Source organism: Ranitomeya imitator, chromosome 1 (assembly GCF_032444005.1).
Source record: "Ranitomeya imitator isolate aRanImi1 chromosome 1, aRanImi1.pri, whole genome shotgun sequence".
NCBI lineage: Eukaryota > Metazoa > Chordata > Amphibia > Anura > Dendrobatidae > Ranitomeya > Ranitomeya imitator.
The window spans coordinates 1,176,931,522-1,176,957,086 of NC_091282.1; the positions used below are offsets into that span (position 1 = coordinate 1,176,931,522).

Genomic DNA, 25,565 nt, shown 5'->3' on the forward strand with positions numbered 1-25,565 from the left:
ACGTAGAACACTCCACACCCCATAGTCAGTACCCCGGTAACATCCACATTACATGATATTGTCTGGTAGAATCTCAATAACCCCAGATCACATCTGCGATTTATTTTCTCACGCCGAATCGTTATGCAAGAACAATGGCAGCGATTGGCACCGAGACTTGGCCGAGTCTCGGCTCAACCCATATAAGTCTATGGATGCGAGTGACACAACGCACATCACTTGGCTATCATCTGAATCCGGCGAGATATACGCCGGAGAATATGATGGAGAAATGAGTTTCTCTGCCTCCTCCGCAGCTGTGCTCCTATCCTCTCCATGCGAGAGGCTCGACGCATGACACTCAGCTGCTCGCATTAGCGTATTGCTCTCGCATCGGATGGCGTACGCTAGTATGACCCCGGCCTCAGTAGAATTACTGACAGAGTTTACCGGTCGTCACTTACCGCCGCTCTGGGCAAGAAAGCGGTAGCAGTTTTTGGTAATTATTTGCACATGTCCCTTTTTCCCAAACCATAAGGAAAATGTGATGAATGTTTCACTCACCGTGAGCGATTTGTTAATTGGGGTTGTCCAAGTTATCACCTATCTACTGCTGACTTGCAGATCAGTGGGTGTCCGATGTCTAGGACCTGCACCGATTGTCTGATCGGAGTACAACTTCCATGTTACAAAATGGCGCAGCTTGTCGTATTGTTGACTGTCAATTAATCCTGCCAGAAAAAACCAAATGCAGCCCTGTAGTGAATGGAGTGGCCACAATGCCGCTCTATTCTAACATGGCTAAGAGCACCCTCGTTTTACTGATGTGTGTGGATCCGAGCAGAAAGGCTCCCACTGATCAACATGTGATCACCAATCCCCCAGACAACCCCTTTATTTGTGTTCCTTCAAATGCACAGTAACTTGCTGTGGGTCATAAAGGAAAACACTTTCTAGTGAGCGGACATGGGGGGAAATGTTGCATTGATTTGTGCAATCTGTGTTGCATTGGTCTCCTGTGCTGTTGTCATGATGTCACCAGGGCTGTGGAGTCAGTAAGTCAAACCTCCGACTCATCAGTTTTCCAGACTCTCTGACTACACAGCACTGATCACTACTGAGCCTATACATAAAGTGCAGCACAGATTCATCTCATCTCCGACCCCACAGCACTGGTCACTACTGAGCATGTACATAAAGTGCAGCACAGATTCATCTCATCTCCAACCCCACAGCACTGGTCACTACTGAGCATGTACATAAAGTGCAGCACAGATTCATCTAATCTCCAACCCCACAGCACTGGTCACTACTGAGCATGTGCATAAAGTGCAGCACAGATTCATCTCATCTCCGACCCCACAGCACTGGTCACTACTGAGCGTGTACATAAAGTGCAGCACAGATTCATCTCATCTCCGACCCCACAGCACTGGTCACTACTGAGCATGTACATAAAGTGCAGCACAGATTCATCTCATCTCCGACCCCACAGCACTGGTCACTACTGAGCATGTACATAAAGTGCAGCACAGATTCATCTCATCTCTGACTCCACAGCACTGATCACTACTGAGCATGTACATAAAGTGCAGCACAGATTCATCTCATCTACGATTCCACAGCACTGGTCACAACTGAGCATGTACATAAAGTGCAGCACAGATTCATCTCATCTACGATTCCACAGCACTGGTCACAACTGAGCATGTACATAAAGTGCAGCACAGATTCATCTCAACTAAAAGCAGAGATCCTCAGATCAGGAACTGAACAGATGTTTATTGGACATTTCATAACATTTCCAAATTCTCATGAAAACATCTACAGCCCATCCTGGATTGTACTACTAAACCCAATTTATTATATATTTTAGGAGTCGGTCCATTTTATTCCAACTCCACAAAAATGGACACCGACTCCTGGATGCCACTGCTGCAGACTGTCCTCAGATAACATTATTGAGGCAGCAATGAAGTTCGGGGTGGGGGGAGGGGAGGACAACCAAGTTTTTCAACACCTACAACCCTATGAATAAAGATTCTTTAACAACGCCCTTTAATTGTATGTTAAGTTGCCCTGGTAAGATCACTGCTGTCTTTATTACAGTCCATGCTCCTTGTGTGGCAGCTTATTGATTCACGCTGTGCAGCCACATCACATGTATTCCGCAGATTTTCACTGCAGTTTTCGGCCTTTGCAATGTAAATTGTCCTGCAGTTTTGTGTCTGATTTTGCCCCCCAATAAAAGTTGTCGGTGGTACTGTAAGGTAGTGGTGTTGTCGGTGGTACTGTAAGGTAGTGGTGGTGAGGCGGGCAGACAACACTATTACACATTGCCACCTGACACCAGTGAAGACACAGTTGGGTGATGTGCACACACGACATTTCCGCTTCGGATCTGCCGCTGTGTATAGGGTGGTGTAAGGTCGTGTATGTCTCCCTTTGCATTGCTTACATGATAGAGAGCGCAGGTCTTACCCTCCAGTATAGATTTACACGAGACTTAACCTTTTAGTGACCAGGCCAAATTTTTCAATTCTGACCAGTGTCGCATTATATCAGCGGTGGTCGCTAAGGGGCTAGAGGGTCAGTTTTACTTCTGAGTTGTACGTTTTTGGTGCCTTCCATTGTTAAATTAAGGTTTTTAATGGAAAAATTCATAATTTGCATTTTTTTAAAATCAATATTTTGGTCCCGTTGTTCTTTTCTGCCTTTGTGGACATTGTGATATCAAAACTATGCACTGTGGTTAAATTCTGCATAGATGAAAGATGCTTTTTTCCCACTCTTCTGCCTGTTTCCTCCTTTTTCGGAGTTATTACGATTGCGTGAAATGTTGCATGCATGTTGGTCTTCAACTGCTCAAAGATAACTATAAAATGTACACCAGGTAGATGAGAGACCACATTTGGGGTAAAAAAAAAAAAATGAAGTCACGCACACATCGTAAATTTGGGTCGAAAACATGTGGCATTAGCTAACAAAGCCCTTGTTGATGAGCCAAAAAACTTGGTTAAAAAAATGTAAAAAGGTACAAAACTGATTATGAAGATTATGAATTGGGCAAAAATAAATAGAATGAGGGACTCCACTCATTTCAATGATGATCGGCCCCTCAATGTGATGTAACATGCTGTAATATATGGACGTTTTCTGCTTGTTCATGCTTATACTGCAGTCTGTATAGAGCGGAGAGCTGACGGCTCGTTCACAAGTGCAGGTATACATTGCATCACCTTTGTGGAGCTCTAGATAGATACACGCACACGCACGTAAATGTTATATGCAGAGCATTGCAGTCGTGGTTCTGGTGGTGACTTTTGTCTTGTGTATTAATCTCTATCAGCTGAATGGATGACATTGTACACAGGCGAACATGTATGTGGTTGCAATACCAGACCGACAAGCAGAAGAATGGAAATACGGATTTGTTGTAGATTTTCCTTGTTGTCTTAAATAGGGAAGTCAAGATTCGCTGAAGATTTTGCCAGTGGATCCCCTGTACAATCCACTTTTTCCTGAACATCGAGCTGGACCATGTGTCAGATCACAAATTGCCTCCTGTAATTTTATAGATAGCCCAAGGTGCGCCCTACTCGGGGTTATGTGTACACCTTGCGGATTTTGATGCGTTTCCATGGCATTTTTGGACGCGCGGAACTGCACCAAATCCACAGTGTAGTGCACAAGCAATGTTAGTCAATGTGAAATTCAGAATTGTTGTGCACATGCTGCGGAAAAAAACGTGCGGAATCGCAGCTTTTTTTTCCCCACAGCATGTCAATTCTTTTTGCGGATCTGCACCCATTGACTTCCATTGTGTCAGGCCAATCCGCAGCAAAACCGCAGATGTAAAAAAGATCTGCAGGTTTGCTGCGGATGTGCCTGCGAGAAACGCTGCCGGTCTGGAGGAGGAAGAGTGTGGGCAGATATGTGTGAGCGGAGAAGGTGTGTGTCCGTGCGTGTGTCTGGGGCTGTATATGTGTTTTGTGCAGCTGTGTGTAGACGTGCATCGTCCAATGGGACTACTAGTCCCATCCGGCTATGCCTGCTACAGTGAGAGATAGCCGGATGATGGGACAGCTGTCCCTTCATCCGGCTATTGTGTTCAAGTGTAAAAAAAAAAAAGACATACAGTACATACAACATACAGAACATACTCACCACACAGCTAATCCCCAAGCCATCGATCACCTGTAAAAAAAAATAAAATAAAATAAACCAACCGTATACTCCCTGATCCGCAGTAATCCATGTAATAATGAATGTCCCACAATGATCTCCCGTGGAGAGCTGTCTAATCGGTAGATGCAGCCGCTCTCCAGGTGCTCTGGCGAAACAATGATGGAAGGTATCCTTCTGCACTGTTTCCTTCTGCTGCTGTGAGTACAGAGTTCATACTGTCACTTGCGGCACGGCTGCGTGGGAAAGTTCTCACGCAGCAGTGCCGAAAAATGAGAGGCCATTCAAGCCTTAGGGTACCGTCACACTATACGATTTACCTACGATCACGACCAGCGATATGACCTGGCCGTGATCGTAGGTAAATCGTAGTGTGGTCGCTGGGGAGCTGTCACACAGACAGCTCTCCAGCGACCAACGATGCCGAGGTCCCTGGGTAACCAGGGTAAACATCGGGTAACTAAGCGCAGGACCGCGCTTAGTTACCCGATGTTTACCTTGGTTACAAGCGTTAAACTAAAAAAAACAAACAGCACATACTTACATTCTGGTGTCCGTCAGGTCCCTTGCAGTCTGCTTCCCGCACTCAGTGACTGTCGGCCGTAAAGTGAAAGTGAAAGCACAGCCGCTGTGCTCTGCTTTCACTTTACGGCCGGCAGTCACAGTGCGGGAAGCAGAGACGGCAAGGGACCTGACGGACACCAGAATGTAAGTATGTGCTGTTTGTTTTTTTTTAGTTTAACGCTTGTAACCAGGGTAAACATCGGGTAACTAAGCGCGGTCCTGCGCTTAGTTACCCGATGTTTACCCTGGTTACAAGCGAACGCATCGCTGGATCGCATCGCTAGATCGCTAGATCGGTGTCACACACACCGATCTAGCGATGACAGCGGGAGATCCAGCGATGAAAGAAAGTTCTAAACGATCTGCTACGACGTACGATTCTCAGCAGGATCCCTGATCGCTGCTGCGTGTCAGACACAGCGATATCGTAACGATATCGCTGGAACGTCACGAATCGTACCGTCGTAGCGATCGAAATGTTATAGTGTGACGGTACCCTTAGTGATAATACTGCAGGAGCCATTGTCTTCTGATAGTGTCACTGGATGACTATAGAGCAGTCACATCTCCTGATGTGACAGCTCTATAGGGGAGATTGTCATTAGACAGTCGGTATTAAATGGACTGCGTCGGACCAGGGAGTATACTGTTGGTTTATTATTTTTTTATTCTTTTGGAAAACCAGGGCGTCGCAGGAATGAGCGTACAAGAAGGCTGTGTGATCATGATGTGGCATTAGTGCGGATCCGGCCCGCAGTGGATTTTTCCGCGCAGAAACGCTGCAGTTCCGCACAGTGATTTAAAGTACAATGTAAATCAATTGGGAAAAAAATGCTGTGCTAAAGGTGTGGAAAAATCCGCATGAAAACAGCTGCGGAACAAAAGTAGCGTCCACCCGCCTATCGTCCACCCGCCTATCGTCCACCCGCCTATCGTCCACCCGCCTATCGTCCACCCGCCTATCGTCCACCCGCCTATCGTCCACCCGCCTATCGTCCACCCGCCTATCGTCCACCCGCCTATCGTCCACCCGCCTATCGTCCACCCGCCTATCGTCCACCCGCCTATCGTCCACCCGCCTATCGTCCACCCGCCTATCGTCCACCCGCCTATCGTCCACCCGCCTATCGTCCACCCGCCTATCGTCCACCCGCCTATCGTCCACCCGCCTATCGTCCACCCGCCTATCGTCCACCCGCCTATCGTCCACCCGCCTATCGTCCACCCGCCTATCGTCCACCCGCCTATCGTCCACCCGCCTATCGTCCACCCGCCTATCGTCCACCCGCCTATCGTCCACCCGCCTATCGTCCACCCGCCTATCGTCCACCCGCCTATCGTCCACCCGCCTATCGTCCACCCGCCTATCGTCCACCCGCCTATCGTCCACCCGCCTATCGTCCACCCGCCTATCGTCCACCCGCCTATCGTCCACCCGCCTATCGTCCACCCGCCTATCGTCCACCCGCCTATCGTCCACCCGCCTATCGTCCACCCGCCTATCGTCCACCCGCCTATCGTCCACCCGCCTATCGTCCACCCGCCTATCGTCCACCCGCCTATCGTCCACCCGCCTATCGTCCACCCGCCTATCGTCCACCCGCCTATCGTCCACCCGCCTATCGTCCACCCGCCTATCGTCCACCCGCCTATCGTCCACCCGCCTATCGTCCACCCGCCTATCGTCCACCCGCCTATCGTCCACCCGCCTATCGTCCACCCGCCTATCGTCCACCCGCCTATCGTCCACCCGCCTATCGTCCACCCGCCTATCGTCCACCCGCCTATCGTCCACCCGCCTATCGTCCACCCGCCTATCGTCCACCCGCCTATCGTCCACCCGCCTATCGTCCACCCGCCTATCGTCCACCCGCCTATCGTCCACCCGCCTATCGTCCACCCGCCTATCGTCCACCCGCCTATCGTCCACCCGCCTATCGTCCACCCGCCTATCGTCCACCCGCCTATCGTCCACCCGCCTATCGTCCACCCCTTATTCTTCAGTGAAGTATGTAAATGAAGAGGTTGGACAAGAAATGACATCGCCATTCTTTTTTTTTTTTTGTTCAATAAATCTTTATTTAGCTTTCAAAAATGCACACAAATCCGCATGAAAAAAAAACGCATCAAATCCGCACCTGCGTTTTCTGCCAAGAGAGGAAGAATCTGCACAGAAAATTCCACAGGCAAATCTGCAACGTGTGCACATAGCCTTACTGTCGTCACTGTTAATGACTTTTATACTGTTGGTTACAGTTGTGATAAAGTTTTTCACTTACTTGACATTATTGAATCTCATTACCTTTTTAACAGAGCAGCAGTAGACAGAATGATCTTGTGATCCTGTAAATGTCTATAAAGGTGCGTGCACCTGGGTGATGTTTCTCGCTGAGTGATCAGTGAATGGCAGGGACATTGTACAAACTCCAATCAGTCTGGGTGTAAAAGGACCTTTAGTCTTGTAGTTCCAGGCACTCCCTGGCTGAAATTCTCCGTTATTGCCATTTTTCCCATATAACCTTCAGCCCCATGTGACCGCATTCTATAATGCTGCACATATTGCTCCAATTTGCCCTGCAAGGGAAAAAAACTCTTTTAGATGGCCACTGAGTTATCCAGACACAGCAGAGCTTGTAGATGACCACTGAGATGTCAGGCTGGATGGTGGCACCATGCAGCCAAAGGCATCCAGATGTAGCGGAGCTGGACACGTCGTGGGACACTCGGTAATTGGACTATGTCAGACAGGGAGTATTTGTGTTGGTTTATTTTATTTTTGTTGTAGGAGACGAGGGAGTCCGGGATTAGGCGATGCAGTAAGTGTGGTAAATTAAGATTATTAAAGGACTTTATTCTGGCTGTGTGTTTCTTGACCATATAACTATAGGATTAGTAATGGAGAGGTGTCTTATAGACGCCTCTCCATTACTAAGCCGTGGGCTTGATGTCACCTGGCAATACACAGGTGACATCAACCCCACAAATATTACCCCACTTGCCACCGTTATGGGGCAAGTGGGAAGAGCCGGGTAAAGTGCCACAATTGGCGCATCTTTGGATCTGCCATTTGTGGGACGGCTGTGGGCTGCTATTTTTAGGCTCGTAAGGGCCAAAATCCATGTGCCTCACCAGGCTGGCTGTCTGCTTTTTCCTTGGCTGGTTAGCAAAAATAGGGGGACCTCACTTTTTCTCCTTCGCCTCATTGGGGGACACAGGACCATGGGTTATGCTGCTGTCACTAGGAGGCTGACACTAAGCCGAGACAAAAAAAGGTTAGCTCCTCCCCTGCAGTATACACCCTCATGCTGGCTTCCAGAGACCCAGTTCAAGCTTAGTGTCCGTAGGAGGCACACTGATTTTTTTAACCTCACGGATTTTTTCTTTTTAATCTATTCCGGACGAAGGGGGCGACGGATTCTTCTAAGGTCCGATCTCCCCCGAACCAGCAACAGGCGAGCACGGGAGTTTCACCTCACCGTATCCTCTCCTGCGACGTGGGAGCCACTGCCTGAGCTGACCTTTTTTGGGCGACGGTTTTTTCCCTAAAAGGGCGCCGTTCTCCCCTCTTTATACAGATGAGCACTGGTGTTTTACCTCCAGTATCCTCCTCTGCAGCCAGGCTTTTTGTATTGCCGGACTTCTGCCCTGTCCACCAGGTTCACCCTCGGCTGTACAGAGGCCCCTTTCCCCGTGGCGTCCGTGCAGACCACACTGCATCACCAATGCTCTGCGTGACTCAGGTGGTGGACGGTTCCTCTCCACCCCCCCGTCGGGGGCTGGTGGATAGAGGCTTCCCAACCCCTGCACCGTCCCTATTCCAAGGCACCCTCTCACCTCTATCGGGGTAAGTGTCTCGTGGGGGGATGGGGGGGTCGCCGGTGGTCCGGAGGGCTCCTCTTATCTAGCGGCACATCGGCAGGCTGAGACCGCTCATTCCCCCGTTTTTTCTCGGCTCTAGCGGCCGCTCGCCGGGCCGAGGCCGCAAATTTAGCACCCGGCTTCGGCCCAGCCGCTGGTCGCCGCCGATAGGCTCCGCCCACTCCTGCGCGTCATCAGCGGCGCCGCCCCCCGATCCTGGCGCTTCTCGCAGCCACCGAGATCTCTCTCCTGATCTCGGTGGCCATCTTGGTCCCTCACTACAGCGCCGCAGCTCCAGCCTGTCGCATCTCCTGTGTGTCACAGCGCCCACGTGCAGCCAGTTTTCTCTTCAGAGGGGAATTCTTCATAGTTCGTCTTCCCAGGACAGCGGGACACAGGACCGGGGTAAGGAGACATCGTTAGCTCCCCTCTGCAGCGCCGCCCTCTGCTCCCCAGGCACGGTCATAGTTTATAGACCCTGTGGTTTTCTTGCATTAGAATCATGTCGCAGTCAAGGTCTAAAAAATCCTCTAAGGTGCATACGACCTTTTTCTCTGCGTGTACCACCTGCCAGGCCCCACTTCCTAGGCCTCAAAGTTCTCCCCTCTGCTCTGCCTGCGATGCTCCATGTGCCCAGGAGCCCTCCACCGCCACCGACTCTGGAGTACCTACTCCTCCCCCGTGGGTCGCTTCACTTTCGCAGTCCGTGGATTTTTTATCCAACGCCATCAAATCCATTCAAAATCCTCCCGGAGAACGGGGTTATCCGTTACAGGTGTTAAGAGATCCCTCCATAGCAGGGGAATCGTCGGTCAGCAGGGGCCGCTCTCTCCACAAAGAAGCACGGTCATCCCGAAAACGGATCCGCACTACCTCTCCTGAGCGCTCACCTCGCCACTCAGACTCTGGCAGCTCCACCTCTCGCTCACCCTCTTTGGGGGCTCACAGCGTTCACGACTCTGAACACGAGTCCGAGGTATCATTGGACCCGGAGGCTCCGGAGTTCAGAGCTACGGTTGACTCCCTCATTGTAGCAGTCAATCACGCACTTAAGGTGGATGACGACTCTAATTCCGCTCCAGAACACGCGGTCTCTTTTACCAGAACCAAACGTTCCCACAAATCTTTTGCCTCTCATCCAGCCTTCCTGGATATAGTCAGGCGTCACAGGGAGCGCCCAGACAAGCGTTTCACGGGTAAGAAGGACCTGGTATCCAAGTATCCCTTCTCAGCTGATCTCGTGAAAGACTGGACGGATCCCCCTATTGTAGACCCGCCGGTCTCGCGCCTGGCTTCTAAAACGCTTCTTTCAGTCCCGGATGGCGCTTCAATTAAGAGCCCCACTGAACGCCAGCTAGACTCTCTAGCTCGGTCAGTGTATGAAGCCTCTGGCTCTTCCCTGTCCCCCTCCTTCGCCGCGGCTTGGGTGACCAAGGCAATGGTTTCCTGGGCGGATGCTCTAGCGAAATCCATTAATGAGCAGGACCTCCCGTCTGAGATGGCGGACTTAGCTAAGCAGTTAGCCATGGCCAGTGATTACGTGATGTTCGCATCCCTCGACGTGGCGAATTGCGCAGCATCGGCGGCTTCCAACGCCATCGCTATCAGAAGGGCTCTTTGGCTCAGAGAGTGGCGCGCAGATTCCTCCTCTAAAAAATCTCTGATCTCCCTTCCTTTTCAAAGCGGGCGTCTTTTCGGCGAAAAGCTTGACCAGCTTATTTCCGACGCCACAGGGGGAAAGAGCAAGTTCCTTCCCCAACAGAGGCCTAAGGCGGCTTTCCAGCGCCAGCCTTACTTTCGCTTTCGGCCTTTTCGTACCAGCCCAGCCTGGTCCAGTCCCTCCGGTCTTCCCAGATCAGACCGTTCCGCTCGCACAGACAGAGACGCTCGTCCCTCCTTCAGGCCGAATCCTTCCTGGCGCGGGAAACCGAGGCAGCCCAGAACCCGAGGTTCCAGACCTCCCAGATTTCCGTCTCAATGACTCGGGAACGGCGCCAGTCGATACCATCAGAGTAAGCGGATGCCTACTCCTTTTTCAGCAAACCTGGCTCTCCATCGTTCACGACGAATGGGTCAGGGATCTGGTATCGTCTGGCTACAAAATAGAGTTCTCCTCTCCTCCTCCAACTCGGTTCTTCCCCTCTCGTCTCCCCAGCTCGGCAGCTCAGTCTCGCGCCCTTCTTTGCGCCATTCACTCCCTCCGCCAGAGCGGGGTCATTGTCCCAGTCCCGGAACACGAGAGGTTCAAAGGTTTCTACTCAAACCTCTTTGTCGTGCCAAAGAGGGACGGAAAAGTGCGTCCCATTTTGGATCTGAAGCTCCTGAACAAGTGCGTAAGAGTCCGGCACTTCAGGATGGAATCGCTCAGATCGGTCATCTCTTCGATGGAAAGAGGGGAATTTCTGGCCTCGATAGACATCAAGGATGCCTGTCTTCACATCCCGATTTTCCCGCCTCATCAGAGGTTCCTCCGCTTTGCCGTCCTGGAGGATCACTTCCAGTTCACGGCCTTACCCTTCGGTCTCGCCACGGCGCCCAGGGTATTTACCAAGGTCATGGCGGCAGTCATGGCCATCCTTCATTCTCGAGGAGTCGTCGTGTTACCTTACTTAGACGATCTCCTCATAAAGGGCCCGTCTTTTCAAGCCTGCGAGTCAAGCGTCCACATTACCCTGGATTCTCTTTCGTGCCTGGGTTGGTTGATCAACTTGGACAAGTCCTCTCCCGTTCCTGCCCGTCGGATCTCCTTTCTGGGAATGATCCTGGACACTTCGAGGGGGCTGGTCTTACTTCCTCGGTCCAAGGCCCAAGCGCTCCGCCAGGGAGCCCGTACGCTCTGCCATCCTCGTCCGCAAACCATTCGGTTCGCCATGAAGATCCTGGGAAGGATGGTTGCAGCAATCGAAGCGGTTCCTTTTGCTCAACTCCATCTCCGTCCCTTGCAACAGGCTTTTTGCTGGACAACTGGGACAGGAGTCTCTCATCTCTCGACCGCTCTTGCCCCTGTCCCCGCGGGTCAGACAATCTCTCGTATGGTGGACCCTGGGCCCATCTCTTCTCCAGGGGAAGTCCTTCCTCCCGATCCGCTGGTTAGTGGTAACCACCGACGCCAGTCTTCTTGGCTGGGGGGCGGTATTCCTCCACCACTCTGCCAAGGGCCGCTGGACAGTTCGGGAATCCAAACTCCCCATCAATATCCTGGAGATTCGTGCTATCAGACTTGCTCTGAGTCGCTTTCACGCCCTGCTTGCGGGTCACCCAGTACGAGTCCAATCGGACAACGTCACGGCGGTGGCTTACATCAACCACCAGGGGGGTACCCGCAGCAGGGCGGCGATGCAGGAAGTCTCCCTCATCCTTCGTTGGGCCGAAACCAACCATTCCATCATCTCTGCGGTGCACATTCCGGGAGTCGAGAACTGGGTGGCGGACTTCCTGAGCCGCCAGGGCCTTGCCTCGGGGGAGTGGGAACTCCACCCAGAGGTCTTTCACCAGATCTGTCTTCGCTGGGGGACCCCGGACGTGGATCTGATGGCGTCCAGATTGAACGCCAAAGTCCACCACTTCATTGCACGTTCTCGGGATCCCCAGGCCATAGGAGTGGACGCGCTGATTTCTCCGTGGCATCAATTTCAGCTCCCATACGTGTTCCCTCCCCTTCCCTTACTGCCGAAGGTGATCCGAAAGATCAAGACGGAGGGAGTTCCGGTCATCCTGGTCGCCCCAGACTGGCCTCGTCGCGCTTGGTACGCGGAGCTCGTTCAGCTCGTAGCCGACGTTCCCTTGCAGTTGCCAGACCGCCCAGACCTGCTTCGCCAAGGACCGATCTACCATCAGAGCTCAGGGGCCCTACGTTTAACGGCGTGGCTGTTGAAACCTGGATTCTAACTCGTGCCGGTTTCTCTCAGCAGGTCATTCCCACCATGTTAAGTGCTTGCAAGGCATCTTCCGCCTCCATCTACCACCGCGTCTGGAAAACCTTCTTCTCATGGTGCAGGCTCCGAGGGCACCCTCCGCTCGTTTTCTCTATCCCTTGCATCTTGAATTTCCTTCAGTCTGGTCTGGACTCCGGTTTGGCCCTGAGTTCCCTCAAAGGTCAGATTTCAGCGTTATCCGTGCTTTTCCAGCGTAGGATCGCCACCAACCTTCAGGTCAAGACTTTCATCCAGGGAGTCTCCCATGTGGATCCTCCCTACAGGATGCCGCTAGAGACCTGGGATCTCAACTTGGTCCTGGGGGTTCTTCAGGAACCTCCGTTCGAACCCCTTCAAGACGTTCCGCTCTCTGTCCTCTCTTGGAAGGTTGCCTTCCTGGTAGCGGTGACGTCCATCAGAAGGGTTTCAGAGCTCGCCGCTTTATCCTGCCGGGCTCCTTTCCTTGCCTTTCATCAGGACAAGGTAGTTCTACGCCCTTCTCCGGCGTTTCTTCTGAAGGTGGTCTCATCCTTCCACCTTAATGAGGGCATCATTCTTCCCTCCTTTTGCCCGCAGCCCAAACATAGGGTCGAGAAGGCTCTCCATACTCTGGACGTGGTACGGGCCCTCAGGAGGTACATTTCCAGAACGGCTCATTTCAGAAAATCGGACGCCCTTTTCGTGCTCCCGGAGGGTCACAGAAAGGGTTTGGCTGCGTCTAAATCCACGATAGCCAGATGGATCCGATCTGCTATCCAGGAATCCTATCGGGTCAGGGGCAGTCCTATCCCGGCGGGGATTAGAGCTCACTCCACTCGGTCGATGGGTGCTTCCTGGGCCATCCGGCACCAGGCAACAGCGGAGCAGGTTTGCAAGGCCGCAACGTGGTCCAGCCTGCATACTTTCACAAAGCATTACAATGTTCACATTCACTCCTCTGCGGACGCGGCCCTTGGCAGGCGTATTCTGCAAGCGGCCGTTGCGCATTTGTAGTCAGATGGTACACGGAGTTATTTGGTTGTATTGTTTCCCACCCAGGGACTGCTTTGGGACGTCCCATGGTCCTGTGTCCCCCAATGAGGCGAAGGAGAAATAGGGATTTTTGTGTGTACTCACTGTAAAATCCTTTTCTCCGAGCCACTCATTGGGGGACACAGCACCCACCCTGGTAGCCTTACGGCTCGTTACCTTTTTTAGTCTTTGACTGATTGTTTGACATGTTATACTCTAATGTTATTTGATATATGGTTGTTATTATCCTACTGCTTTTGCACTGAACTGGGTCTCTGGAAGCCAGCATGAGGGTGTATACTGCAGGGGAGGAGCTAACCTTTTTTTGTCTCAGCTTAGTGTCAGCCTCCTAGTGACAGCAGCATAACCCATGGTCCTGTGTCCCCCAATGAGTGGCTCGGAGAAAAGGATTTTACGGTGAGTACACACAAAAATCCCTATTTTTTTTTTTTTTTTGGGGGGGGAGGGGATCCTACTATTTTTGCTAACCATCCAAGGTAAGCAGACTGCTGCGGCCTGGTATTATCAGGCTGATAAGGTTCATGGATATTGGATCCTTACCAGCCTAAAATACCAGTCCCAGTAGTCTGCTTTACTTTGCCTGGTTAACATATATAGGGAGACCCCACGCTATTAAAAAAAAAAAATTATTAAAAAGGAGTTGAGCTCTTTGCTTTCCTCCACTTTGTGTCATGTATGTCCGGCTGTATCACAAGATTCACCGTTACGTAAATTAGTACACATGTTTATAGTAAGCTGTGGTCCCGCACTTAATACGCATGTGACTATGCAGTGTTACCGCATGAAAGGATAGACTGGGTAATTTACGTAGCGGAGACGGAGCGTGTCCAGTACATAAATCTACATGCTGCAGTCTGGAAAGATGCGCCTCATGTCCGTCTCTGCGGGTGAGCTGCGGCGCTGGTGAGCATTGGATTTCTTGAAATCCCATCCAGTATGCTGTTACAGCTGGACACTGCAGGATGGACATTGTGGATGTACTCAGCGTCCAACCCGTAGCGTTTACTGACTGGGAACATATCCCAAGATACAAAAGGAAATCACTTTTTTTTTTTTTTTTCCTTCCCAGAAGCCAACTTTCAATTAGCTTTATTTCAAGTGACAAAAAAAGCATGCAATGAAAAAACACATCAAAAACGCATCAGATACACAGGTGACCTGCCAGTGACCTCCGATGCAGATTTTACCTGCGTCAAATCCTGAGCCATTCCAGACCGTGGAAACATACCCTAAAAAAGGTTGTTGGTTTTTTTCCCCCTTCACCAGCATCTATTTTTTTGGACTGAAAAGCTGGTCAGTGTGAGGAATACTGCACTAACCAGAGCAGGAGGAGAACCTGTCAGATCTGTAATAGTCAGTGGCACAAATTCATGACCTGACAAATCTGGTAAAATGAGGACAATGTGGCCGACCTCATCCTTTCGAATTTACTGTGAAACGTATGTTCATACCGCGCGTGTTTGCCGCGAGAACCCAGCATTGTTCTCTCCCAGCGACGTGACTGAGATTGTTGAAGTCTCGCGCACACGCTGCTTATTTTTTCCTTGCAGATTTGAAGGCCTTTCATATTTTCAGCATTAATACAATATCCAGCCGTGTATTTCACCCAAAACACATGAAAAGAATGCAGCAATAAGCGCTCATTTTCTGCAGCATATCATTATTTGCTGCAGATTTTTCTGCTGGTAATACTGCTCGTCTGCACACACAAGTGCCGGTGCGTCTAGGGATTATTGCTCAATAAGTAGGCCATTCCTGGTCGTGGCTTGCAGAAAGAAGCCCAGTGTGGCCTATCTGTGCCAATAGGCAAAGCGGAGGTGGTCTGCTGATGGACGAGTACGGGAGCGTGGGGTGGTCTGCCACGAGACAGGCGCCATGCCAACGTTGTTAACACTTGTAGGCCCCAGGAGTTCCTCCGGCCCTTTAACGTGTTTGCACATTATGGTGAAGAGCTTTACACAACGGAAAAGTTTGTGGTTTTTATGAGCAAAGAGATAAGAAAGTTTGTGAACGTCTGGGACGTGACCCGCTAATCTTTCCCTTTCAAGAGCTGTACGGATAGAAGGCATCATTAATGGCTGCGGAAATGCCTACATGTACAGATATGTCTGTGTTCATGATTAGCGTTTTGCTTTAATTATGCTAAAAGCAGCCATTACACGGCTCATTACCCGCCTAAGCGTCCTCTGGAAATCTACTAAGACCTGCTAATCCCAGGGAGAGAAAAAGCCGCATCCCTGAGCGCTCATCAGGCCGGTAATCCCCGGAGCCTCGGAGCCAGCGCTTGGCGAGGGAGTACCAGACCCCAACTTTGTGTGTTTTTTTTTTTTTTTGTTTTTTTTTTACATTTTTCTACACCTCGTCTATCCGTTACGCCTCATTCACTGGTTTTTATGTACAACTGCTATCCGTTTTTTTTTTCCCCGAATAGCACTTGTACTTATATAGTCTATAGGGCTGTTCACATGTCAGATATTTTCCTTGGGACTGAGGGGTCCATGCAAAATCGCAGTGACAGGTCCAATATTGATCCAAGTGGTGGATCAAAGTTCAGAATTTAAGTCTCTTGGGGCCGTGAAAGAATCTGCCGGTATTCTGATGCCATCCGCGTTCTGCCCGTTTTTCAATCACTGATAGAAGGTGGAGAACCTTTTTTTTTTTTTTGTTTCTAAGTGAAAAAATTGAAACTGCCTGCACTCCGCTGAAAATCTGTCCGTTCTTCTCGTACGTAAGAACAAACTGGGGCCTTTTGGGGCAGCTCGCCTCCTTGGTCAGGAAGGAAACATCTGAGACTTTCTACAAGCACCTGACCAAGCCGTGGTGGAGAAAGTCTTGTGTGACCAAATGAAGAGCAAATGATTTCTCCTTCCCACCATTGATCCCTGTGTCCTAGGGCTATATGGCGACATGTGACATCGCAGTGACGCATTGCCGCATTAGGTGTAATGATTTCTTAAGGTGTCCCGTTGAGATCATAAGTTTCGAAACGTGGTGTTTTTTTCTGTTGTTGGTCACAAGTTGCACGCAGCACTTTTGCCATAGACGTCAGTGCAGGGTGCACACAAATTGCCTGCAACTTGGCAGCTTTGTTCACAGACAAATCAGAGCTGTGAAATGGTGGCGCTACAGCAGGTCGCATATGTTTTTGGTTGCGCGCCTTTGTCAGAGAAGCGTGGCTGGGCAGCTCCAGCCTAATGGCACAGTCTAGGACCACATCCTGGTAATGAGATCAGACTCCTGTGCCTCTGTCCTGCCCACGCACTGCAGCACGCTGTTACCGCAGACTTGTGAATCCTCACATTACACACTGTCAGGATTCTCCGGGCTCGGAGCGGGCGAGTGCGTAACCGTAAGTGTGCGATGTTTGCATCAGTACAAGTGTATTGAGGGAGGCTGGACATGTCTAGATGGGAACCACATGGTTGGGGGCACACAACCTCCCCGGGATATCCAGACGGTGGGCACGAGAGTATTCAGAAGTCCGATGTCACTCAGAGTGACTGCAGACTTATAGCCCAAGCCTGGACAACCTCTGTAAGGTTGGCGAATCCAGATCTGTATCGATCACTGACCACCTCCTATGAGGGTAGTGTGTCGCCTTTCTAAACTGAGGTTCCAAGTTGATATCCAACCAAAAGCTGCGTTTGCATCGAGTTTACATGTTCTCCTTGGGTTTGTTCAGGTTTCTCTCATATGCACACCTAAGAAAACCCAAAATGTGCTTTTAGGTTTCTTTTGCACTAACTGCGCAGTGCTGTGACATGCGTGTGCTATGTAGATAAGGAGGTGGTATAAGAAGATCTTTTCATGCGTTGTAGATCGTTTTTATTGCAAATTTTGCTACAATCCTTTCACCATCTTAGACTCTGCAACCTCCTTAAATAATTCCATGATTTCTTCAGTCAGTCATTAGTTCCCTTTATAATGTTGTGTACGCTGATGTAATCGCCTATGGGCCTTTCATCACACGGTCGGCGTGACATGGCTCTTCTATTATGAGGCTGGGGATTTGTGCCGTAGGTTAGTCATCTGAATTTCCACCAGCTTCATTGAGGATGGTGATAATTGGATCAGTCTTATCTTGTGTTCTTTAGTTTTTCTACATTTTCTTGTCTTAAATGAACACCGATGTACCGGTTTTGCTTCTCACACAGCTTTCCAAGACCAATTTTTCCAACAATAATGACTTCCGGGCTCTGCTGCAGTCTTTGTACGAGACCTTCAAGGAGTTCAAAATGCACGAGCAGATCGAGAACGAGTGCATCATCGGCCTGTTACAGCAACGCAGCCAGACCGTGTACAATGTGCACTCCGACAACAAGCTCTCCGAGATGCTCGTCCTCTTTGAGAAGGGGCTGAAGAATGTCAAGGTAAGCTTCCGGTTCTATACGGCAGGGGTCCCCAACTCCAGTCCTCAAGGCCCACCAACAGGTCATGTTTTTTCTACAGAATAGACCCCCATTGCGCTGGTTGGTGGCCACACCAGACTTTGCCCAATAATTGAGGAGTTCTGGAATTGCTGAGAGCGAAGGATTACGGTGGTTTTATTTGGCCATTGTCAATCAGTAAATCAGTCCGCTAGCGGGTATAAGTGCATTTTCTTTTATTACCTAGTAGCTTTCGCCTTGACAAATACAAATACAGGTTGTTGGGGACCCAAATTTGGATCGGGGGTAGTCTATATCATATGTTCTGTCAACTTCATATTTGGGTTAGAAATAAAAAAAGAAAACAAACAACCTTGGAAAGTTTCCTATCCTGGAGTCGAGTGATTCATAAATGAACCCCCATGATTTGGGAGAGTTTGGGGTTGTCACCAACATATGAAGGAAGTCGGAGATTGTGCAGAGGTTGTGACACCCCCATCCTGGAAGAGATGTTCTCACCATAGATATTCACCCCTGCTGACATCTAATGTCACTTGTAAAAGTTAACTAGGTTTTGCTGCGCTGACAAGTTTGTGCTTTAAAGCCGAGGTTTACCAGTTCATGTGCCGCACATAAAAGGTCTTGTGTGACTGTGCCCTCAGGATGAATACGAGCAGCTGAACTATGCCCAACAACTGAAGGAGAGGTTGGAGGCTTTCACCAGCGACTTCATCCCTCATATGAAGGAAGAGGAGGAGGTGAGTGCTCCAGCCACTGTCCTCATGTCTACATGGAAGGCCATTGTGATCCTGACACCAGCCCTAGCTTTTCACTCTCGGAGGGTCTTTTCAATAGATTTTCTTTCTTTAAACCAATTACTTCCTCCGATTGGTCCTGCTCCACTGATTCTGCAACATTTTGGTGTGTGCCCTTCTGGATATGCCCCAGGTAACATGCTAATTTTCCTTTTATCAGCTGGGCATGTACCACAGAACTTCTTTAGGGGCATTTACTTTTTCTTCTCGGTGTCTGATGTTCTGTGGTATTCATCCAGTTGGTGACCGAGGGGCACAACTTTTGAAATGGAAAGGTACAAGGGGAAAAAAAAAATTGTTCTAGTATCACTGTTTTGTTCTTTCTGTTGTATACGGCCAGTTGGTTAAAGGGGAAACTTGCATCTTTATTACCTGGGATCACAAGTTTAGAACAGAGGAGCAGTAACAGTCGGTGGAGCAATCCCAATTGGAGGAGTGACTTGGTTCCTATAAAGGGACCCTGTCGTAGAAGACTTTCTTTGTTGCAGATATAGGGTTAATCCGCAGGTTGATAGCGTTATGAAGGTGCCCAGCTGCGGTACTCAGAGTGCGACACCCAAGAGAATAGGAACTTTATCCCTCCCGGGAGCTGCCGGCTTTGAGTCTTGCAGGCGTGCCGACGTCGCTACTGTCATCGCTCACCGCACTCAGAGCGGCCGCTGCGCTGACAGCCGCCGCTGCGCTGACTCTTTGTAGAGCTGGCTGATATAGTACCTAATAGGGTCTCTTTAAAAAAAATCAGGTGATAGGTCCTCCTTAACCAAATTGTCTTCATGAGATATATGCATATAAACTAAACGGGCACTCTTTTAGGTTTTTCAGCCCATGTTGATGGAATACTTTACTTACGATGAGCTCAAGGACATTAAAAAGATGGTGATCGCCCAGCATTGCTCCCAGAAAGACCCCACAGAACTTCTCAGAGGGCTGAGTCTCTGGAATGAAGCCGAGGAGCTTCAGAAAGTGCTCAAGTATTCCGTGGATGAAAAGTCGGAGGAGGGTAAGGCCTATTGCCAGTGTGCTTATTGCTTTTAAAGGATCTTTCCCCCCAAAGAAAAACACCGCTAATCCGCAAGCGAGATGATAAATGTCTGATCGAAGGCGGCCCTATTCCTCAGTTCATTCTGTAGTCATTAGTGAATGGAGCAGCATGGTTGTATATGACTTCTACCGCTCCATTCAGTGTATTTCTTGGCTAGATGTACAGAGTGATTTTTGGCCTTGTAACACAAGTTTGCCTTACTGCATTACCAGTTGCGACATTCAAGGAAGCGTGATGCAACCACTGCAAAAACTTAAACCAGCGGGGTTTCATCATAACCACAGTCGCTTCATTAGTTCTGATTTAGCTGTGTAAAATTGTGATCTTCATGTCAGATGGCCAAATGCTGCCGTTTACCCTTAGCCAAACGCTGTGAATATTCAGGCACATTAGGATTATTTACTAGTAACTTGTACACTGGTTTGGGCACTCAACCCCTTTACGACCTTGGTCATATCTTTCCCTTTGATGTGGCACCGGCACAGAGCTTGCGTCTTTACTGGCTGATTTTGATCCTCGGTCATGTGCCTCTAACAGCCTCGGGTGGAATTGTGAGCCACCTGCGGCTGTTAACATGTTAAATGCCGCTGTTAATCTGACAGCGGCATTTAACTTGCGCAATCCGGAAGTTTGTCGTAAGACACGCCCATCGGTGCCATGTCACATGATCGCGGTGCATCGGTGGGTTGTCATGACAGCCGGGGGTCTGCAAAAGACCACCGTGCCTGCCATTGTGATCTTCCTTTTAATGCCGACCTGTGGCCTGCATTCATAGGAGGTGATAAGTATTTATGCTACACATAGCAAGGCTTAAGCCAGTAAGGAGACTACTGGAGCCAGTAAAAAGTTAAAATATTAAAAATTAAAATCATAAGCTGAAATCACCCCTCTTTTGCCCCTTTTAAAATAAAGCAATACAAAATACACATTTGTTGTTGCAGAGTTTAGAAATATTCGATCTAGCAAAATAGAAATAGAATCCGATCGGTAAACGGTGGAACGAGGAAAAAAAATATCAAATCTCCAGAATTGCATGCTTTTTCTTTTTTTTTTGGTCTCCGCAACATTGCAATAAAATGCAAAGGCCGTCAGGGCGGCACTATGCTCCTACTTATTTCTCATCTTCTCTTGTTATAGAGCCAGCAGCTCAGTCGAGCGCAGCATCCATTTGTCATCTTCCTCCGGAGGTAATGCTGAAAATTTTTAGTTACCTTAGTCCGCAGGAGCTGTGTCGTTGTAGTCAAGTAAACAGTAAATGGGCACAGCTGGCAAAGGCTGGATCTCTCTGGAAACATCTGTATCCTGTGCTGTGGGCAAGAGGTGAGTCACAGCGCTATTAAATGGGCTTCTTGTTTGACAACTGGTTCAAGGAAGACCCCATCCATCTACACAGAAGGCTGCCCCGGGTTTCTGGCACTGTTCTTGTACACACACGAAGAGTAGAGGCCCCGGCCACTGTCCTTGGTACCAGTCATGGATTTGCGCACACTCAACCTGGTGACAGATTAGAAGTTGTAACTTTAATCAAGACTATTGATATCCTAGAACTCTCAGCTTAGATGTTCTCCAACTTTAGGAGATGTTGGTCCCACCTCTGGAACTGCACCTATCTCCAAAATTGGAGAACAAGTGTAGAGGTGGGCGGACATGTGGTCGCCTGCTCCGCTAACTCATCGCTATCCCCATTGGGGTTCACAATCTAGATTATCTCTGTCTTTGGAGTGTGGGACGAAACCAAGCCAATCGGGGGGAGAACATACAAACTCCATGCAGATGTTGTTTTTGGTGGGATTTTAACCCTGGACCCCAGCACTGCAAAGCATCAGTGCTAACTACTGAGCCACTGTGCTGCCCTAACCTGCCACATAAGTGATTGGAGCGTCACACATGCCTCTCCATTCATTCTCCACCACCATTAGTTTCATCTGGTGAGGAAGCTATCAGAGGAGCCCACTCAGCAGATAAGGCCCAAAGGTGGGATCTGTATGTATCTCACTCCTATAAACGTGTAGGATTGGAACACCCCTTTAATGTACATCTGTTGCAGATGAGACCTTTTTCTTCATATCCCCTGCCCTTCCAATATGACATTTCATGACACTAATGCTTTGTTTTTGGAGATAACTATTTAAAATGTCTTTACAATGTTGAAGTTAGATGGCTTCTCCTCTGCTGTTCAGGTAGGTAAGAAAAAATGGGCAAATCCCTCAGATTTCAGTCCTCCCTTTCCTGCTTTTCACTGTTTTTTTGCAGCATCATACTTACTGGCTAAAGCTGGCATTAGATAAATGTCAGCTGAGGCGTCCGATGTCTGTGACGTGGCCTGATGGATCATGGATGGAGGCATCTCTGCAGGAATATACGGAATATGCCTAATCTATGCCGCTTGCTGCAGTGTCTGCCTCTCCCTGGCCTTGGCACTGCCAGCTCATATGTAATGCCAGCTTTCAGACCGGATGATTGCACACATGTACTGTGTATGTAGTAGATCAGGTTCTATCACTACTTCTCTTTGACGCCCAGCATTTGTGTCTGGGTGAATAATTACATAGGACGTGTCATGTCTCTGTGACAGACACCAGCCTTACTCCATCTCCGCTTGCATTGTGCTTCCCAGTTGTGTGACACAGTGGGGACGATATATGGCTTGTTCACGCCTTGACATGGTTGCCTTGTCTTCAGGTTGATGTACGTGCCACCCTTTTCCTTTTTGCATTGTGATAAGTGTCCTTTTATAGGGAACTGGTACAGCGGGGCACCTACTCACTTGGACACGGAGCCAGACGAGGCCTGGGTGTCCAGTAGGAAGGATGAGAGTCGTGCATATCAGGAGTGGGACGAGGATGCCGACATCGATGAGTCGGGTAAGGAGCCTTCTAGTAGAGGTCTCGTGTAAGTGGCCAAAGCCACCAAAAAAGGAGTAAACCACTTATAGCGGATTGTGTTCATCTGCCGTGAAGATTGTGGTCTGCTCACCTTGCATGAAACTAGGTAAAGAAGGCTTTCTCATGCCTTTGTTCATTAAGTACTTCTTTTCGTTACAGAGGAGCCTGAAGATGACGGGTATTCTTCATCCATAAGCGTGGCACAGCAAGAGAAGGAGCTACTGCAAGGATTAATTCAGAATGTTCTCCCCCACGTTGGTCATTCAGTGAAGACCCTTGTACTTGGCTACAGTTCGGCAGCTAGCAGCAAAATGGTAGGACCATCCTAGATAGAGACTTCCTGGGATTAATGCATTTTCTATAATCTGCGTTTTTTGCTTTTATAGATTCGTCAGATGCTGGAGTTTTGCCCCAATTTAGAACACCTGGATTTTACTCAGACGGAAGTTTCAGACTCTGCCTTTGATGGGTACGTCCATGTAATACGAGAAAGAAATCCTTCATGTTTATGTTCACAGTAATCTCCAACGTGAGTTTTATGTGTCCCCTAAGCCCGCAGCTAGCACCTTGGGGTATGTACACATGTCATGTATTTGCATCAGAAAATTCTGCACCGAAAACCACTGCAGTATACAGAACCTGCAAAATGAATGGGATTTCTGAAATCCTACGCACACGCTGTTAAGTTTTTCCGTTGCAGTTTCACAACTCCAGCATGTCAATCATTTCAGCATTTTTTCAGCCATTCAAATGAATGAGACAATGACGTGTCAATAAGATGTCAGTTATTAGGCTGTGTTCCTTTGTTTCAATACAATCAAGGTTTTATCAGCAAGAGATTATTGCTGCTGGACTAGCTGTCCTGTGCCTCCTGGTCCAACCCTATCCCCAGCACTGATGAGCATCCTACTGTCAGTATACAATGTACGTAGAGAGCTGTTGTGTGGGTGAGGGCAGCTTTCTGAGCTCTGCTACATCTACACCAGATAATTTTGATTTTACCACTGCTGCAACCAGTAAACTAAAGGTACCGTCACCTTTAGCGACGCTGCAGCAATATAGACAACGATGCCTGTCGCTGTTTAGGTCGTTGTGTGGTCGCTGGAGAGATGTCACACAGACAGCTCTCCAGCGACCAACGATGCCGAAGTCCCCGGGTAACCAGGGTAAACATCGGGTTACTAAGCGCAGGGCCGCTCTGTTACCCGATGTTTACCCTGGTTACCATTGTAAAAGTTAAAAAAAACAAACACTACATACTTACATTCCGGTGTCTGTCCCCCGGCCTCAGCGGCCCTGCGCTTAGTAACCCGATATTTACCCTGGTTACCAGTGAACACATCGCTGGATCGGCATCACACACGCCGATTCAGTGACCAAAAAAAGGTCCTGATCATTCCCAGCGACCAACGATCTCCCAGCAGGGGCCTGATCGTTGGTCGCTGTCACGCATAACGATTTCGTTAACGATATCGTTGCTACGTCACAAAAAGCAATGATATCGTTAACGAAATCGTTGTGTGAAGGTACCTTACGTGACACATCGCTGGAATCAGGGTCTCTTTTCCCTATATCCTACATCTTGTTGCTTTCAAAACCTGCAGACAGATTCACTTTAAAATGCTGATCTAACATCAGTTTATTTTTCCGTGCACTGAAAAACCTGTCCCCCTTTATTTTAATATATATTTTTTTCTTTTTCAGGTGGTATTTTGGTAGTTGTCAAAGCCTTCGTCACGTTGACTTTTCTGGATGTGATAAGATCAGTGACCGGACGCTGGAAAGGTTGAGCCTTGCACTGGGCATGCTACCTTCTTACAGAAAAGCTTTATTTAAATGCTCCCGAAATAACAAAAATGTTAAATCGCCGTGGGGGAGAAAAGACCTGACCAACAGGATGAGGACTAGCACCATGCAATGCATCGGTGGCCAGTGTGCGCTCTTCTCTGAAGAGCTATGGACGCGCTGTAGCCCCTCTGATGGCTATCCCTCTGCACCGTTCTGGATTTTACATTCTGAGAGGCTGGCCGACATCGAGGATGCCGCCGACTGGAAGTACAGGAATACTGATGGACTTTGCGTATTGGAGATGTCCTCCAGTATGAATTGTTTTTCTAATGGGTTTTGCACCAGAAAGCCTGGAGTGAGGACTAATGGCAGCTGGCAGCAGCGATATCACTCGGATGCTTACACCTATTGTGGCCATTCATTCTGTTCTGCTGGAGCCAAACTAAGGACTATACAAGCACTCCCAGAGCCCTCCGCACTGTGCCAAGGGGGCAAAAGGACTCCTCAGTCAGAGGGTGGAGACGCTTACTCTGGGGGTGCAAAGTCTGAGCCCCGCGCTGCACGTGTGCTACAGTTACTCAGCCTCTCCGGGTGTCATCAGATCACGGATGGTGGTCTCAGGTACATGGTCATTACTATCTCAGTAGCTTATTCATCTGATTGCTTGCACTTTATTGCAGTAATAAACATTTATGGATGGCTCGTATAACCCACCGAAACGGGAGTTTTCCCAAAACGCTAACTTATCCCCCGCCCATATGGTAGGAGGTAACTTGCTGATCGCTCATTGGACCGACCCCCTAGAGACCCCGATAATGGGGCTCTGTGAATTCCCATCTTCAATAGAGCAAAGGTGCAAAGCTCAACCTTTGCTCCATTCATTGAGAGGGACGGAAATAGCGGAGCGCTGTATTCTTTCCCCGGCACGTTCATATCTCACAATTTGGGGAAAGCCCATTTAAACCGTATCTGTCACCAGATCCGCAGACATAGTTGTATAGCTCTATTAGACCCGATGAAGCTGCTCTACTTTGCAAACAAATTCTACTACCATTTACGTGTGACTTTTTTTTAAATTTTAGTAAGCACACCAGCCTCATCAGGCCTAAAAGACCGATTTAATTATATATGCAGGT

General features: G+C 49.1%; 2 protein-coding genes across 2 annotated transcripts in view; one reads left to right on the forward strand and one right to left on the reverse strand.

Annotated features, from left to right (window-relative positions):
• The window catches only part of LOC138657144 (ADP-ribosyl cyclase/cyclic ADP-ribose hydrolase 2-like), a 131,332-nt gene extending 111,496 nt beyond the window's left edge, over window positions 1-19,836 (reverse strand). The window contains exon 1 of the mRNA XM_069744720.1: window positions 19,777-19,836. The gene's annotated coding sequence lies outside the window, so the exon portion shown is untranslated. The remainder of the gene's footprint in view (window positions 1-19,776) is intronic.
• Window positions 1-25,565, forward strand: part of FBXL5 (F-box and leucine rich repeat protein 5) — a 47,228-nt gene that overhangs the window by 9,445 nt on the left and 12,218 nt on the right. The window contains exons 2-9 of the mRNA XM_069744718.1: window positions 17,687-17,902; window positions 18,562-18,657; window positions 19,528-19,714; window positions 20,894-21,076; window positions 22,495-22,620; window positions 22,801-22,955; window positions 23,028-23,110; window positions 24,346-25,050. Coding sequence (XP_069600819.1) covers window positions 17,687-17,902; window positions 18,562-18,657; window positions 19,528-19,714; window positions 20,894-21,076; window positions 22,495-22,620; window positions 22,801-22,955; window positions 23,028-23,110; window positions 24,346-25,050 — 1,751 coding nt within the window. The remainder of the gene's footprint in view (window positions 1-17,686; window positions 17,903-18,561; window positions 18,658-19,527; window positions 19,715-20,893; window positions 21,077-22,494; window positions 22,621-22,800; window positions 22,956-23,027; window positions 23,111-24,345; window positions 25,051-25,565) is intronic.